Source organism: Halichoerus grypus, chromosome 2, assembly GCF_964656455.1.
Source record: "Halichoerus grypus chromosome 2, mHalGry1.hap1.1, whole genome shotgun sequence".
NCBI lineage: Eukaryota > Metazoa > Chordata > Mammalia > Carnivora > Phocidae > Halichoerus > Halichoerus grypus.
Genome location: NC_135713.1, coordinates 176,876,133 through 176,893,500, shown reverse-complemented (window position 1 = coordinate 176,893,500; position 17,368 = coordinate 176,876,133). Strand labels below are relative to the sequence as shown.

General features: G+C 39.6%; 1 protein-coding gene across 4 annotated transcripts in view; it reads left to right on the top strand.

Annotated features, from left to right (window-relative positions):
* Nucleotides 1–17,368, top strand: part of RAD51C (RAD51 paralog C) — a 42,106-nt gene that overhangs the window by 3,336 nt on the left and 21,402 nt on the right. For 3 of the 4 annotated variants that reach the window (XR_013444674.1, XM_036079410.2, XM_078064610.1), the window contains exons 3-5: nucleotides 379–545; nucleotides 2,230–2,363; nucleotides 17,022–17,153. Coding sequence is in view for 3 of the 4 variants with exons in the window: in XM_036079410.2 (XP_035935303.2) it covers nucleotides 379–545; nucleotides 2,230–2,363; nucleotides 17,022–17,153 (433 nt within the window). In the remaining variant the exon portion in view is untranslated. The remainder of the gene's footprint in view (nucleotides 1–378; nucleotides 546–2,229; nucleotides 2,364–17,021; nucleotides 17,154–17,368) is intronic. The other variant, XM_078064618.1, reaches the window with a different exon arrangement.

Here is a 17,368-nt window from a genome sequence, read left to right as displayed (position 1 = left end):
GAGCCTGACACGGGACTTGATCCCAGGACGCTGGGATCATGACCTGAGCCGAGGGCAGATGCTTAACGACTGAGCCACCTAGGCGCCCTCTTCTGTTTTATTATAGAATTAATTCCTGGGAATATATTTGAAGGTAGGTTTAGTATAAGAAAGGGTTTCATTCCCAGAGGCCTAAAAACCACTAAAAAGTCCTTAATCATGGTTTTATGGGTATACCCTCCCCCTAATCCAAATATCAGTTGATTGATATATATTTGGAGCAGAAAGTTAGCCATCTCTGTTGCCTAATGGTGGTACCTAATGGGTGGTAATGTGGAGTTTGAAAAACACTGCCTTAGATGATTATGATGATTTGGTCATTCAGCTTTCTCTTGACAGTATGCAGTTGGCAGTAGATGTGCAGATACCAGAATGTTTTGGAGGAGTGGAAGGTGAAGCAGTTTTTATTGATACTGAAGGAAGTTTTATGGTTGATAGAGTAGTAGACCTTGCTACTGCGTGCATTCAGCACCTTCACCTTATAGCAGGAACACATATGGGAGAGGGTAAGTTAGCAAGTAATCCTCTTTTTCTCTATAATAAAAGTAATTAGCATTTGTACGTCTCAAGCCTCAGCAAGAAACCATTTAGAACATGAAGCTTAATGACTTGACAGCATCCTAGTGTTAAACTCTCAGATCTTTCTTTTAGACTTAGAAATGCCACAACCTAGACTGGCCTTTTCTTCTTTTATGGCCCTCACTTCTTTCTTTTTTAAGATTTTATCTATTTGAGAGAGAGAGAGCGAGAACAAGCATGAGTGGGGGAGGGGCAGAAGGAGAGGGAGAAGAAGACTCCCAGCTGAGCAGGGAGCCAGAGGTGGGGCCTGGATCCCCGGACCCTGGCATCTTGACCTGAGCTGAACGCAGCTGCCCTGCTGACTGAGTCACCTAGGTGCTCCACCAAAGGAAGGTAGCTTTGAAAAACCATGTTGGAAATATTTAGAACATTAAGCCGATTGACCTTAGGGGGCTCTGAGTAGAATGTAATTGAGTTCATGACTGTGTTAAGTTTTATTTTTGTCAAGTAGAAATATTGTTTGATTTTTTAAGAAAACATATAAAGGTAATTTCAATTTAAATACTTAAAGGTATTCAAGTTCTTGCCCTTTTAATTACTTTTAAATCAAATGGTTTCTGGTTTGACTGTTCTAGTTTATTTTTTGGATGTGCAGTCCTCATTTTTTTTTTTTTAAGATTTTATTTATTTGTTTGACAGATACATAGCGAGAGAGGGAACACAAGCAGGGGGAATGGGAGAGGGAGAAGCAGGCTTCCCGCAGATCGAGGAGCCCAATGCGGGGCTTGATCCCAGGATCCTGGGATCATGACCTGAGCTGAAGGCAGACGCTTAACGACTGAGCCACCCAGGCGCCCCCCTTATTCTTTAATAATTGAAGAAAACAATACTTTTCATAAGATGCTTGTATTCCCTTTAAATGAGTGTAATAGCTGGATATTTTAATTTTCATATGAGTACTAGTGGTTCTTTTAATTTTTTTTTTTTTAAGATTTTATTTATTTTTTTTGAGAGAGAGAGAGAGCACCAGTGGTGGGGAGGGGTGGAGGGAGAGGGAGAAACAGACTACCCGCTGAGCAGGGAGCCCAATGCAGGACTCTTTGCCAAGATCCTGGGGTCATGACCTGAGCGGAAGGCAGACGCTTAACCAACTGAGCCACCCAGGCACCCCCCCCCAAAAGTGGTTTTTAAAAAAAATATAATCTAAGGAGAATCTTACGTTGTTTCTACTTAAATATCAAATTATGCTACAATAATAAAGGAAAAAAGTTACCATAAGGGAAAAAAGATGCTTCTTTTGAACATTTTTCCTTTTAACTCTTAATTTGCAGTCCTATGAAAGAGAAAAACAAGAGAAATTCCATTATGTTACTTCTATTCAATGGAAGCCAATAACTAGAAATATGAAAAGGCGGGCATTAAAACTCTAGTTGTATATATGTATAAACAATTTCTAGATAGCCTAGCATGTAAGGAAATAGTTCAAAAGGTGAAAATAAGACGTCAGGAATCATGCAATGATAGTTTATAGTAATTTTGTTACAATTTTGTTATCTTTCAATTAAAGCGAAGAATTTTGTTATTCAAAGGTATTGTTTTCCTACAATCGCCAATATATCAAAACAAGTAAAACTAATTATTTTATTTTAAGATGGTTTTGTTTTATTCTAGAGCACCCAAAAGCTTTGGAGGATTTCACTCTTGAAAATATTCTTTCACATATTTACTATTTTCGTTGTCGTGACTACACAGAGCTATTGGCACAAGTTTATCTCCTTCCAGACTTCCTTTCAGAACACTCAAAGGTATGCCTCAAACTACTGAAATACAGCTAACCTTTGGAATGTCTTTGGCGGTGTTTGATTAGCATGAAAAATAAGTAAATAGTATAGTATCATAAGCCTGTTCAAAAATTTCTTTTTTCCTTGTCCTACAATTTGCTTATATTTACACACATTTAGCATATATACATATGTAATTTATGCCCAAAGTAAGAAATTGAAATGATATAGAAGGAGGTTCTGCCTCCAGTAATGGTAGAATAGCTTCTAACAAACTCTTTAGAAAGGTATAAAATGAAAAATACAACTTCCCTTCTACTGCTTCCTAGTACTTCTCCCTAAAGTTGACCACTATTATTTCTTGTGTGTTTTCTCAAAAAATTTTTTATACATGTTGCTATATCTATCTACCCATTTTTAATATTTGCTAGTGGGGTAATACTGTAATAATGGTGTTGCACCTTCCATTTTTGCTTAGTGTTTTGCATATCTCTATCACCACATGTGGATAAACCTCATTCTTTTTTTTTCAGCTACGTACTATTTCATTTTAAGAAGGTGCTTTTGCTGTTGGTGGGAATGTAAAATGGTACAGTTGCCTCAAAAAACCATATGGTGGTTCCTCAAAAAATTGAAAATAGAATTACCCTATGACCCACCAATTCCACTTCTGTGTTTATCACCAAAAGAATTGAAAGCAGGGTCTTGAAGAGATATTTGTAAACCTGTGTTCATAGCAGCATTATTCATATTACCTAAAATGTGGAAGCAACCCAAGTGTCCACTGATGAATGAATAGATGAGCAAAATGTGGTATACACATACAATGTAATATTATTCATCCTTAAAAAGGAAAGAATTTCTGACATATGCTACAACTTGGATGAATCTTGAGGACATTATGTTAAGTGAAATAAGCCAGTCAAAAAAAGACATACTGTATGATTCTACTTACATGAGGTGTGAAGAGTAGTCAGACTCAGACATAAAATAGAATGGTGGTTACAAGGGCCTGAGGGGGGAAGGGGAAAATGGGCAGTTATTGTTTAATGGGAATAGAATTTCAGCTATACAAGATGAATGTTCTGTGTATTCTACATAAAAAAAATTGGGAAAAGACGAAGTACCTTAATTTATTTAACTAATTCTCTTATTGGTGGTCTTTTTTTTTTTTTTTTTTTTTTTATTTTTTTTAAAGATTTTATTTATTTATTCATGAGAGACAGAGAGAGAGAGAGGCAGAGGGAGAAGCAGGCTCCCAAGGAGCAGAGAGCCCGATGCGGGACTCGATCCCAGGACCCTGGGATCATGACCTGAGCCGAAGGCAGACGCTTAACCATCTGAGCCACCCAGGCGCCCTATTGGTGGTCTTTTAGATGCTATTATTAACAGTGGTTTGGAGATAATCCTTACACATATCATCTTGGGGTACATTTGTAAGTATGTTTATGGGATAAATTTTTTTTTTTTAAGATTTTATTTATTTGAGAGAGAAAGAGAAAGCGAGCATGAGCTGGGGGAGGAGCAGAGCGAGAGGAGAAGTGGACTCCCTGCTGAGCATGGATTACGGCTCCATCCCAGGACCTGAGATCATGATCTGAGCTGAGGGCACATGCTTAACTGACTGAGCCACCCAGGCGTCCCGAGGTAGAGAAAGCAGACTTTGTGCTGAGGGCAGAGCCCGACCTGGGGGGCTCAATTTCATGACCCTGAGATCAGGTCCTGAGCTGAAACCAAGGACCTGAGATCATGATCTGAGCTGAAGTCAAATGCTTAACCAACTGAGCCACCCAGGTGCCCCTGTTTATGGGATAAATTCTAAGTATTAGAATTATATTAAAGAGTATGTGCATATTTAATTTTGATAAATATTACACATGACAGAGACTCTCTGACCAAACTTTAGTCAGCCTCCTCTGAGCCTTTTTGAATATGCCTCGACCTTCACCCACATCCTGTCTTTGGCCTGACCAATCCAATTCATTACTGTGAATAGTGCTGCTGTGAACATAGGGGTACAGTAGTAAAGAATCCTGTAAATTAGTTTAGAGAGAATCTCCCACCTCTAATTTCTGATCACCCTTGATATCTCAAGTTCCTCATTCCCCACTTTCAATGTTATGTCTTTGACCTGCCTATATAGCAAGAATTCTGTTAGGTCACGTTACCAAGAATCCTACCATTGATGTCTCCTCCTAATAATTTTCTATTCACTGACACTCACCCTGTTCCTTGGCTATAAATCCCCACTTGTCCTTGTTGTATTTGGGGTTAAGCCCAATATCTCTTCCCTATTACAAAACCCATCAAAAAGGATATTGCTATCTTCTTGTATAAAGTCTTCCTTACTATTTTAACAGGTGTCAATAATTTTTTTTAACACAAATTGCCCTTCAAAAAGGTTGTACCAGTGGATCAAAAAACAAGACTGAACTATATGTTGACTACAAGAAACCCACTTTAAGGGTGCCTGGCTGGCTCAGTCAGTGGAGCGTGCGATTCTTCTTTTTTAGAGAGAGAGAGAGTGCAAGTGTGAAGGAGCAGAGGGAGAAAGAATATCTTTTTTTTTTTTTTTAATTTTTTTTTTTTAAAGATTTTATTTATTTGCGAGAGAGAGAATGAGAGACAGAGAGCATGAGAGGGAGGAGGGTCAGAGGGAGAAGCAGACTCCCTGCTGAGCAGGAGCCTGATGCGGGACTCGATCCCGGGACTCCAGGATCATGACCTGAGCCGAAGGCAGTCGCTTAACCAACTGAGCCACCCAGGCGCCCGAGAAAGAATATCTTAAGCAGGCTCCACGCCCAGGGCCCAATGTGGGGCTTGATCTCACAACCCTGAGATCATGACCTGAACCAGAATCAAGAGTCAGATGCTTAACCAACTGAGCCACTCAGGTGCCCAAGTGTGCAACTCTTGATGTCAGGGTTGTGTGTTCAAGCCCCATGTTAGGGGTAGAGATTACTTTAAAAAAAAAAATCTTAAAAAAAAAAACCCACTTTAGATATAAAGATACCTGTAGATTAAAAGTAAATGATCAGAGAAAGATCTACCATGTTAACACTAATCAAAAGAGGGTGCCTGGGTGGCTCAGTCGTTGAGTGTCTGCCTTCGGCTCAGGTCTGGGATCGAGCCCCACATCGGGCTCCCTGCTCGGCGGGAAGCCTGCTTCTCCCTCTCCCACTCCCCCTGCTTGTGTTCCTGCTCTCGCTGTCTCTCTCTCTCTGTCAAATGAATAAATAAAATCTTAAAAAAAAAAAAAAACTAATCAAAAGAAAGCAAGAGTAGCTATATTTATTTTAGAGAGCAGGTGTCAGACCAAGGAAAGTTATCAGGGATAAAGAGGGACATTACGTAATGATAAAAAGGTCAGTTCCGCAAAAAGATGTAACAATTCCTAACATGTATGTGCCTGACAACAGAGCATCAAACTTCATGAAGCAAAAACTGAGAACTGCAAGGAGAAGTAGATGATTTTGCTATATTTGGAGTCTTTAGCAGCTAATAGAAATGGACAGATCCAGCAGACAAAACCAGTAAGAATGTAGATGAACTCAACACCACCAAACAATTGGATATAATGGATATCTATAGACTACTTCGTCCAACAACAGAATATATGTTCTCAGTTCATGTGGAACTTTCATCAAGATAGACATTTTCACAAAACTATCAAATCTCCCACCTGTTCTCCAAAGGGCCCATTTATCTTTCCAAAGGTTATTTGTTTTCCTATGAATACCCTTTCTCTGTTCCGTGAATTTTCCTTTCATTTTCTTGACAGTGCCCTTTGATACACAAAAGTGTTAAATTTTGGTGAAGTCCAATTATCCTTTGGTTGTTGTTGCTTATGTTTTTGGTGTTATGTATGAGAAGTCATTGCCAAGGGGCGCCTGGGTGGCTCAGTTGGTTAAGTATCTGACTCTTGATTTTGACTCAGGTCATGATCTCAGGGTTGTGAGATTGAGCCCCACGTCAGGCTCTTCGCTGGGCATGGAGCCTGCTTAAGATTTTCTCTCTCCAGGGCACCTGGGTGGCTCAGTTGGTTGGGCATCTGCCTTTGGCTCAGGTCATGGTCCCAGGGTCCTGGGATCGAGCGCATCGGGCTCCTTGCTCTGCAGGGAACCTGCTTCTCCCTCTCCTCCCCACTTGTACTCTCTCTCACTATCTGTCTCTCTCTCTCAAATAAATAAATAAAATCTAAAAAAAAATTTTTAATTAAAAAAAAAGATTTTCTCTCTCCCTGTGCCCCTCCCCTGCTCATGCGTGCTGTCTTTTTTATTTTTTTTTTTAAGATTTTATTTATTTGAGAGGGCACAAGCAGGGGGAGTGGCAGGCAGAGGGAGAAGCAGGTTCTCCACTGAGCAGGGAGCCCGATACGGGACTCAATCCCAAGACCCTGGAATCATGAGCTGAGCTGAAGGCAGATGCTTAACCTACTGAGCCACCCAGGCACACCTCTCTCTCTCTCTCTCTCACTCTCACTCTCACTCTCACTCTTTTTCTTTGCTAAATCCAATATCATGAAAATTTACTTCTAAGATTTTATAGGGGAGGAAAAAGTTTTCCTCAACCCTCTTACGGTCTCTGGCTGGATCTGAAAATTAAACTGACAGGGAGAGTAACAGGAGAAAAGCACACACATTTTACTGAACTTTTATATATACATGGGAGCCTTCTACAAGACAATAAAAACCCAAAGAAGTGACTAGAACAGGAAGCTTTTATATCTTTTAGGCAAAAACAGTAAATTTGTGAAGAATTGATAAGACAAAGGGGTTTGGGCTGGAGGTGGTAAATTATGTAGTAATTTGGAAGATAATTAACAGGGTTCATTTATATACCTTCTCAACCCTAAATTCCCTGTCTCTCGTGATAGGGCGTCTCCTTTTTTCCTGATAGAGGGAGGGTACCTTTCACACAGGAGATTTATCTCCTGCTTTCTGGGAAGAAGAGAGAGACTAGGAGGTCAAAGTGACCTTCCTGCTTCTGTTGTTTTCTCAAACTTCTACTTAAGGTATTCAGTATGCTAGGGCACCTGGGTGGCTCAGTGTCTGGTCTCAGGGTTGTAGGATGGAGCCCTGTGTCAGCCCCTTGTCGGGCTTTGCACTTAGCAGGGAATCTGCTTCTCTCTCTCTCTGCCCCTCCCCCGTGCATGTGCATGCTCACTGTCTCTCTCAAATAAATAAATAGCTAAAAAGATATTCAGTATGCCAAGGGGCCAAATTTTGGGGTAGCATGTCCTGAACTCCAACCAGTTTAATAGCTTAACTTTTTTATTTGGAACTTTAATACTTGGGTTAATTTTTTATACACAGTCTGAAGTAAGTGTCCAACTTCATTTTGTATGCAGACATCCGGTTGTTCCAGCACCATTTGTTGAAAAGACTACTCTTTCCCCATTGAATGGGCTTGGCATCCTTGTTGCAAATCCGTTGACCATAGATGTGTGGGTTAATTTCTGGACTCTATTAATGTATATGTCTGTTCTATGCCAGTATCACACAGTTTTGATTAGTAGCTTCATAGTATGTTCTGAAATTGGGACATATGAGTTATTTTCAAGATTGTTTTGGCTATTCAGGGCCCCTTGCAATTCCATCTGAATTTGATCCATATGAATGGAGTCTTATTTATTTCTGCAGAAATGCAGTTGGAATTTTGATAGAGATTATATTGAATCTGTAGATTTAACCATGGTATAAATCCTTTAAAAAAAAAGTTTTATTTTTAAGTGATCTCTACACCCAACATAGGGTTCAAACTCAACCCTGAGATTAAGAGTCACATGCTGCACTGACTGAGCCAACCAGGTGCCACATAATTCAATTAAATTTAATTAATATACCACTATATTTCATATATTTTCCACTAGGTGAATTACTGGGTTATAAATTTTGAAATAATTGTCCAGCATTTCTTTAGTCACCAAAAGAAAATGAGAATATAGATCTGCTTTTTTTTTTTTTTTTTTTGTGGCTTGCACATTTATTTATTCACCAAATATTTATTGAGTCTACTTTGGCCAGACACTATTGTATAAATCCTTTTAATATGCTGCAGGATTCCATTTGGTAGTATTTTGTTGAGGATTTTTGTATCTGTAATTGGTCTGTAGTTTTTTGTTTTTTTTTTTAAGATTTTATTTTTTTGACAGAAAGAGACATAGCGAGAGAGGGAACACAAGCAGGGGGAGTGGGAGAGGGAGAAGCAGGAGGCCGATGTGGGACTCGATCCCAGGACCCTGGGATCATGACCTGAGCTGAAGGCAGACGCTTAACGACTGAGCCACCCAGGCGCCCGGTCTGTAGTTTTCTTTACTGGTGATATCTTTATCTAGCTTTGGTATCAGTATATTGGCTTCATAGAATGAATTAGGAAGTGTTCCCTCCTCTATTTTTTGGAAAAGTTTGAGAAGAATTGGTGTAAATTCTTTTTATTTATTTGAGAAAGAGAGAGAGTGCACAAGCAGGGGGAGGAGCGGAGGGAGAGGGAGAAGCAGACTCCCTGCTAAGCAGGGTGCCTGATGTGTAGGGCTCAAGGCTCTATCCCAGGACCCTGGGATCATGACCTGAGCCAAAGGCAGACACTTAACCGACTGAGCCACTCAGGCGCCCAAGTCTTCTCTCTTTTTTTCTTAGTTTAAAGGTTTGTCAGTTTTGTTGATCTTTTCAGAGAATCAACTTTGGATTTCATTCATTTTCCCTGTTGTTTCTTTCTTGTCTTATTTTGATTATTTCCACCTAATTTTTTTTTTTTTTTTTTAAAGATTTTATTTATTTATTTGAGAGAGAGAATGAGAGAGAGCATGAGGGGGGGAGGGTCAGAGGGAGAAGCAGACTCCCTGCCGAGCAGGGAGCCCGATGCGGGACTCGATCCTGGGACTCCAGGATCATGACCTGAGCCGAAGGCAGTCGCTTAACCAACTGAGCCACCCAGGTGCCCCACCTAATTTTTTTTTTTAAGATTTTATTTATTTATTTGACAGAGAGAGATAGCAAGAGAGGGAATACAAGCATAGGGAGCTGGAGAGGGAGAAGCAGGCCCCCGCTGAGCAGGAAGTCCAATGCCAGCGGCTTGATCCCAGGACTCTGGGATCCTGACCTGAGCCGAAGGCAGACACCCAGTGACTGAGCCACCCAGGCGCCGCTATTTCCACCTATTTTTTTCTTTTTTTTAAGATTTTATTTATTTATTTGACAGAGAGAGACACAGCAAGAGAGGGAACACAAGCAGGGGGAGTGGGAGAGGGAGAAGCAGGCTTCCCACAGAGCAGGGAGCCCGATGCGGGGCTCGATCCCAGGACTCTGGGATCATGACCTGAGCTGAAGGCAGACACTTAACGACTGAGCCACCCAGGCGCCCCTCCACCTAATTTTTATTACTTCTTTTGTTTTGCCTTCTTTGAGTTTAGTTTGCTCTTCTTTTTTCTAGTTCCTTAAGGTGCAAGTTTTGGATATTGGTCTGAGATCTTTCTTCCTTTCCTTCTGTCTTTTAAAATATAGTTGTTTAGAGCTCTACGTTTCCTATGGAGCACTTCTTACACTGTATTTTATAACTTGGTATGTTGTGTTTTTATATTCATTCATCTTTAAGTATTTTCTAATTTCCCTTGTAATGTCGTCTTTGACTCATTCATTATTTAAGAATGTGTTGTTTAGGGTTACCTGGCTGGCTCAGTTGATAGAGCATGTGACTCTTGATCTCAGGGTTGTGAGTTTTTTGTTGTTATTTTGGTGGTGTTTTTTTTTTTTTTTAAGTTTATTTAAGTAATCGCTATACCCAATGTGAGACTTGAACTCATGACCCCAAGATCAAGAGTCCCATGCTCTTCCAACTGAGCCAGCCAAGTGCTCTTGGGGTCGTGTGTGAGCCCCATGTTGGGTGTAGAAATCACTTAAAAAAAAAAAAAGTGTGTCTTGTTTAATTTCTACATATTTGTGAATTTTCCTAATTTCCTTCTGATGTCTGTTTCTAATTCCGTTACATTCTGGTCAGAGAAGATACTTTATATAAGATTCCATGTTTATACATTTATTGAGACTTATTTTGTTACCTAATATCTAGGTCTATCCAGGAAAATGTTCCATGTGCATTTGAGAAGAATGTGTATTCTGCTGTTGAGTGGAGCGTTTTATATATATTTATATATCTGTTTCTTTTCTTTCTTTTTTTCTTTTTATGGGTCAACCTTTATTGGTGAGCAGGCAGGTGGTGGGTGAGTCAGGACGCTGGGGAGCAGCTGGGGAGGAGGTTCTGCAGTTGCCATCACAGCATATAATTGCTATATCTTCTTGCTGAACTGAACCTTTTATTATTATACAATTTTTATATTATATAAATTATTTATTTTTACCCTTCTTTGTCTCTTGTAACAAGTTTTCTCTTGAAGTCTTTTTTTTTATAAAACTTTTTTTTTTAAAGATTTTATTTATTTGACAGAGAGAGACACAGCGAGAGAGGGAACACAAGCAGGGGGAGTGGGAGAGGGAGAAGCAGGCTTCCCGCAGAGCAGGGAGACCGACATGGGGCTCGATCCCAGGACCCTGGGATCATGACCTGAGCCGAAGGCAGACGCTTAACGACTGAGCCACCCAGGCGCCCCTCTTGAAGTGTCTTTTATCTGATACTAGTATAGCCACTACAGCTCTATTCTGGTTACTGTTTGCAGGGAATATCTTTTTCCATCCTTTCATTCTTATTTGTATCTTTGTTTTGTTTTTAAGTTTTATTTAAGTAATATTTACACACAATGTGGGGCTCAAACTCATGACCCCGAGATCAATTGTCGCATGCTCCTCCAAATGAGCCAGCCAGGTGCCCCACTTATTTATATCTTTGGATCTAAAATGAGTCTCTTGCAGGGCACCTGGGTGGCTCAGTTGGTTGGGCGACTGCCTTCGGCTCAGGTCATGATCCTGGAGTCCCGGGATCGAGTCCCGCATCGGGCTCCCTGCTCGGTGGGGGGTCTGCTTCTCCCTCTGACCCTCTTCCCTCTGACCCTCCTCCCTCTCGTGCTATCTCTCATTCTCTCTCTCAAATAAATAAATAAATAAATCTTTAAAAAAAAATAATAAAATAAAATGAGTCTCTTGCAGAAAGCCTATAGTTAGATCATTTTTTAAAATCCATTCTGCCAATCTCTGCCTAAGTCTCTGACTTAGGATGATTCGACTTAAAAGTTTTTTATTTATTTTATTTTTATTTTATTTTATTTATTATTTTTAAAGATTTTATTTATTTATTTGACAGAGAGAGAAAGAGCGCACGAGCGCACGCACAAGCAGGGGGAGTGGCAGAGGGAGAGGGAGAAGCAGGCTCCCCACTGAGCAGGGAGCCAGACGCGGGGCTCAATCCCAGGACCCTGGGATCATGACCTGACCCGAAGGCAGATGCTTAACCCACTGAGCCACGTAGGTGCCCCAAATTTTTTTATTTTACAATGGTGCAAAAGTGATACGTATTCAGTAAAAACTGTACTTCGAATTTTGATCTTTTCCTAGGCTAGTGATATTCAGTGTAGTACTCTTGCAGTGAGCCACAGCTTTCAATCAGCCATGCAATCATGAGGGTAAACAAGCAATACGCTTACAACCATTCTGTACCTATATAACCATTCTATTTTTCACTTTTAGTACAGTATTCAGTAAATTACATGAGAGATTTGGTGCTTTATTATAAAATAGGCTTTGTGTTAGATGATTTTGCCCAGGTGTAGGCTAATGTAAGTGTTGTGAGCACACATTTAACTTAGGCTAGACTAAACTATGATGTTCGGTAGGTTAAATGTATTAAATGCATTTCGACTTAACAGTATTTTCGACTTGGTGTGGGTTTATTGGAATGTAATCCTGATATAAGTTGAGGAAGATCTGTATCTTGTTTCTCAATTTCCCCATTCCTGCTTTCTTTTTTGTTAGATATTTTCCAGTGTACCATGTTGAGTCCCTTCTCGTTTCTTTTACCATATAGTTTTTAGTTATTAGTTGATCTAGGGATTATAATTAACATCCTAATTCATAGCAGTCTAGTTCAAATTAATACGAAATTAATTTTTTTAATTAAAATTTTTTAAAGATTTTATTTATTTATTTGACAGAGACACAGCAAGAGAGGGAACACAAGCAGGGGGAGTGGGAGAGGGAGAAGGAAGCTTCCCGCTGAGCAGAGAGCCTGATGCGGGGCTTGATCCCAGGACCCTAAAATCATGACCTGAGCCGAAGGCAAATGCTTAATGACTGAGCCACTCAGGCGCCCCAAATTAATTTCAACAGTATACAAAAACCTTGTTGCTATAAGCTCCATTTATCCCCCTTTATGTTGTTATTGTCACAGATTACATGTTTATACATTGTGTGACCATCAACATAGATTTATAATTATTTTTTTATATAGTTGTCTTTTAAATCATATAAGAAAATAAGAGGTGTTACAAACCAAAAATACATTAATGCTGAGTTTTAGATATGTAGTTACATTTACTGGTATTCTTTATTTCTGTGTATGGATTTGAGTTACTGTCTGGTGTTCTTTCATTTAAAGTCCGAAGGACTCTGTTTAGCATTTCTTGTAGAATAGATCTACTAACAATGAATTCTCTATCTGAATTGTCTTAATTTTTTTTTTTTTTTTAAAGATTTTATTTATTTATTTGAGAATGAGAGAGCACATGAGTGGGGTTAGGGTCAGAGGGAGAAGCAGACTCCCTGCCAAGCAAGGAGCCTGATGCGGGACTCGATCCAGGGACTCCAGGATCATGACCTGAGCCAAAGGCAGTCGCTTAACCAACTGAGCCCCCCAGGCGCCCTTAATTTTTTTTTTTTAAGTGGAGCCCAGCATGGGGCTTCAACTCATGACCCGGAGATCAAGACCTGAGCTGAGACCAGTAGTTGGGCGCTCAGCCAATTGAGCCACTGAGACACCTGGGAATGTCTTAATTTCTGCTTTATTTTCGAAGAATGCTTTTGCCAGATACACAATTTTTGGTTGACAGTATTTTCTCTTTCAACAATTTGTATGTATCATCCTATCACTTTCTGGCCTTTGGGAACCACTGAACGAATGTGTAAATGAATAAATACACACATACACACACATGATCTGATTCTTCTTACCACTTAATTGGTATGCTGGTAAATGTTTAGTGACTGCCTTTCCAGGAAAAAAAGTGTATGCACATATATACGTACATAAGTTTATTATAAAGTTGCTGATATAAAAGATGTATAGCACACCATTTACAAATAATAATAAAACATGTGATACTCTTTATTGTAAATTTGTGTAGCCAACTGGGTCTTATAGAAAGCTTTCATTGATTTGGTTTTTTTATTGAGGTTAATTTCACATAATAAGATTCACCGTTTATTTGAGATTTAAGATTCCATTTATTTGAGGGTGCCTGGGTGGCTCAGTCGTTAAGCGTCTGCCTTCGGCTCAGGTCATGATCCCAGGGTCCTGGGATCAAGTCCCACATCGGGCTCCCTGCTCCGCGGGAAGCCTGCTTCTCCCTCTCCCACTCCCCCTGCTTGTGTTCCTTCTCTCACTGTGTCTCTCTCTGTCAAATAAATAAATAAAATCTTTAAAAAAAAAAAAAAGATTCCATTTATTTGAGAGAGAGAGAGCACGCACACATGCACACAAGTGGGAGGGGAAGGGAGAGGGAGAAGCAGACTTCCTGCTGAGCAGGGAACCGGACTGAATGGTGGCTTGGCTCAATCCCAGGACCCCGAGATTACAACCTGAGCCAAAGGCAGACTCTTAACCGACTGAGCCACCCAGGCGCCTCCAAGATTTACCATTTAAAAGCGAACAATTCAGGGGTGCCTGGGTGGCTCAGTGGTTAAGCATCTGCCTTCAGCTCGCGTCATGATCCCAGAGTCCTGGGATCAAGTTCTGCATCGGGCTCCCTGCTTGGTGGGGAGTCTGCTTCTCCCTCTCCTTCTCCCCCTGCTTGTGCTCTGTCAAATAAATAAATAAAATCTTAAAAAAAAAATAAGCGTGAACAATTCAGTACAATTAGTACATTTACAGTGTTGATAATCACTACCTCTAGTTCCAGAATGCTTTTATCACCCTAAAAGGAAATTCATACCCTTTAAGGAGTTGCTCCCTTTTCTCCCTCCCTGCAAAGACCCTGGCAACCACCAATCTGTATTCTGTCTCTATGGATTTACTTATTTTGGATATTGCATATAAATGGAATCATATGATATGTGATCTTTTTGGTCTGGCTCTTTCACTTAGCATAATATGTTCAAAATTCATCTGCTTTGTAGCTTGTATCTGTACTTCATTCCTTTTTATGGTAGGATAATACTCTCTTGTATGTATACGTCACAGTCTGTTTAATCCTTTCATCTGTTGATTTGGGCTGTTTCTACCTTTTGATTATTGTGAATTGTGGCTGTTATGAACATGTATGTACATACATTTGTTCTAGTACCATTTTTTAGTTCTTTGGTGCATGACCTAGAAGTGAAATTGCTGGGTCATGTGGTAATACTGTTTAATTTTTTGAGGAACCACTGAACTGTTTTTTCATAGTTGCTGAAGAGTTTTACATTCTTACCGCCAGCATATGAGGTTTTCCTTGATTTTAATTTTGCTAAACTTATGTATCCATATCTGACCTATGGCAAAATCATGCTACCAGTGAGCACTGGGTTGCTGTCCAATTCAAAAGAAGTTGCTCCTCTCGTGATGATCAAGTACTGTTTTAACGTGAAGGCTGGTTGATATTTTTGTTTATGTTAACAAGTGTGATGAAAGTGAAACAACAAAGGTGCGTTTGTTTTTTTAATTTTTTTTTTTTAAGATTTTATTTATTTGCGAGAGAGAATGAGAGACAGAGAGCATGAGAGGGAGGAGGGTCAGAGGGAGAAGCAGACTCCCTGCTGAACAGGGAGCCTCATGTGGGACTCGATCCCGGGACTCCAGGATCATGACCTGAGCCGAAGGCAGTTGCTTAACCAACTGAGCCACCCAGGCGCCCAAAGGTGCATTTTTTTAATTGAAGTATAATTGATGTACAATATCCTGTTTCAGTTGTACATCATAGTGACTTGATATTTTTACACATTATAAAAGAATCCCCACAATATGTCTAGTTACCGTGTGTCACCATACACAAGCGTATTTCCTTGTATGTGGTCTTTCTTTCCCTTCTAGAGGTTCTTATCCAGGACTTGGTTCTTCTGTTGCCTCCCTTTTCATTGATGCCTTCCCTTACATCTAGTCTAAGTTAGCCTTCCTCTACTTTATCACCTACTTATTCATCATTATTTCACACAGTTTCATTTCTTCATAACTCCTATCATTATCAGAAATTATTCATGTATTTGTTTGCATGTTAATTGTCCTTTACGCCACTAGAACATAAACTCCAAGAAAGCAGGGACCTTTTCTCTTGTTCCCTACTGCCTGCAACAGTGACTAACATATAGTAGGTATCAATAAGCACATGCTGAATGAAGGAATGAATAATAAAAGATGCAAAAATGGGTTACTTAGACATGGTGTCATCAAATCCTCTTCTTTAGCCTAATTCCTATTAGGTAGAAAAATATATAATCTTACAGGGTTTTTCTGGTTTATATCCAAATTCTGTTTGTTCTTGGATGTGAGGTTTATATATTACTCTGACGTCACTGTAGGAGCCATTATTTGGATTATATTAGAAATGGAACTGTCATGGGCGCCTGGGTGGCTCAGTCGTTAAGCATCTGCCTTTGGCTCAGGTCATGATCCCAGGGTCCTGGGATCAAGTACCACATCAGGCTCCCTGCTCGGCAGGAAGGCTGCTTCTCCCTCTCCCACTCCGCCTGCTTGTGTTCCTGCTCTCCCTATATCTCTCTCTGTCAAATAAATAAATAAAATCTTAAAAAAAAAGAAATGAAACTGTCATGAAAATGTTTATCATCTGTAAGTGAACCTTCTTGATTGGAATTCAATCAATTGCTGAATTCTATATTATAACAGATTCTGCAATGATTAGTTGCCTTATAGTATATTTAAAATTAAGGAAGAAAAGTATACCAAGAATTTGAAGTTTTTGAAGAAGATATAATAATTTAATATTTGAAGAGTTTTTTAAAACATAAAAATCTTAGGGGCGCCTGGGTGGCTCAGTCGTTAAGCGTCTGCCTTCGGCTCAGGTCATGATCCCAGGGTCCTGGGATCGAGCCCCACGTCGGGCTCCCTGCTCCGCAGGAAGCCTGCTTCTCCCTCTCCCACTCCCCCTGCTTGTGTTCCTGCTCTCATTATCTCTCTCTCTGTCAAATAAATAAATAAAATCTTTAAAAAAAAAAAAACAAAAACATAAAAATCTTGAAGGTAAAATTGAAATATTGAAGAATTCGTTTTACTAAGACTTCAGAAGTGCTTTTTATCAGTGTAAAATGCCTCTGTAAAGATTGTGTATAGTGGTAAATTATAAGAAAATTATAATTGCTTCTTTATCTTGAATTACTGTTTAAAGTTGATAAATTATCAAACGAGTACATTTTAACTTTTGGTGATTAATGCAGAAAGCTTTGGGTGAATAGATTTATTTTGGAGAGTTAGAACTATAACTCTGGATTTTAAGGATTTTTTTTTTCCTGGAATGAACATGCTTTTGGGATGCCATTTTTTAAATTTTATTTTTAATACCAAACCTAATATCATTATCTCTTCTGTATTTAGGTTCGATTAGTGATAGTGGATGGTATTGCTTTTCCTTTTCGTCATGACCTAGATGACCTGTCCCTTCGTACTCGATTACTAAATGGCCTAGCCCAGCAAATGATCAGCCTTGCAAATAGCCACAGATTAGCTGTAAGTATTATTAGCCAAGAGAATTTTATAATAAAGTCAAACTTGTATAAAATATTAATGTTTAGAAATAGCTGAATAGAATTTGACTAAAAGCACATAATACAGACAGTTTTGAATGGTCTTTGTTTGATTTTTTTTAAAAATTAATTCCAGGGGCGCCTGGGTGGCTGTCATTAAGCGTCTGCCTTCGGCTCAGGTCATGATGCCAGGGTCCT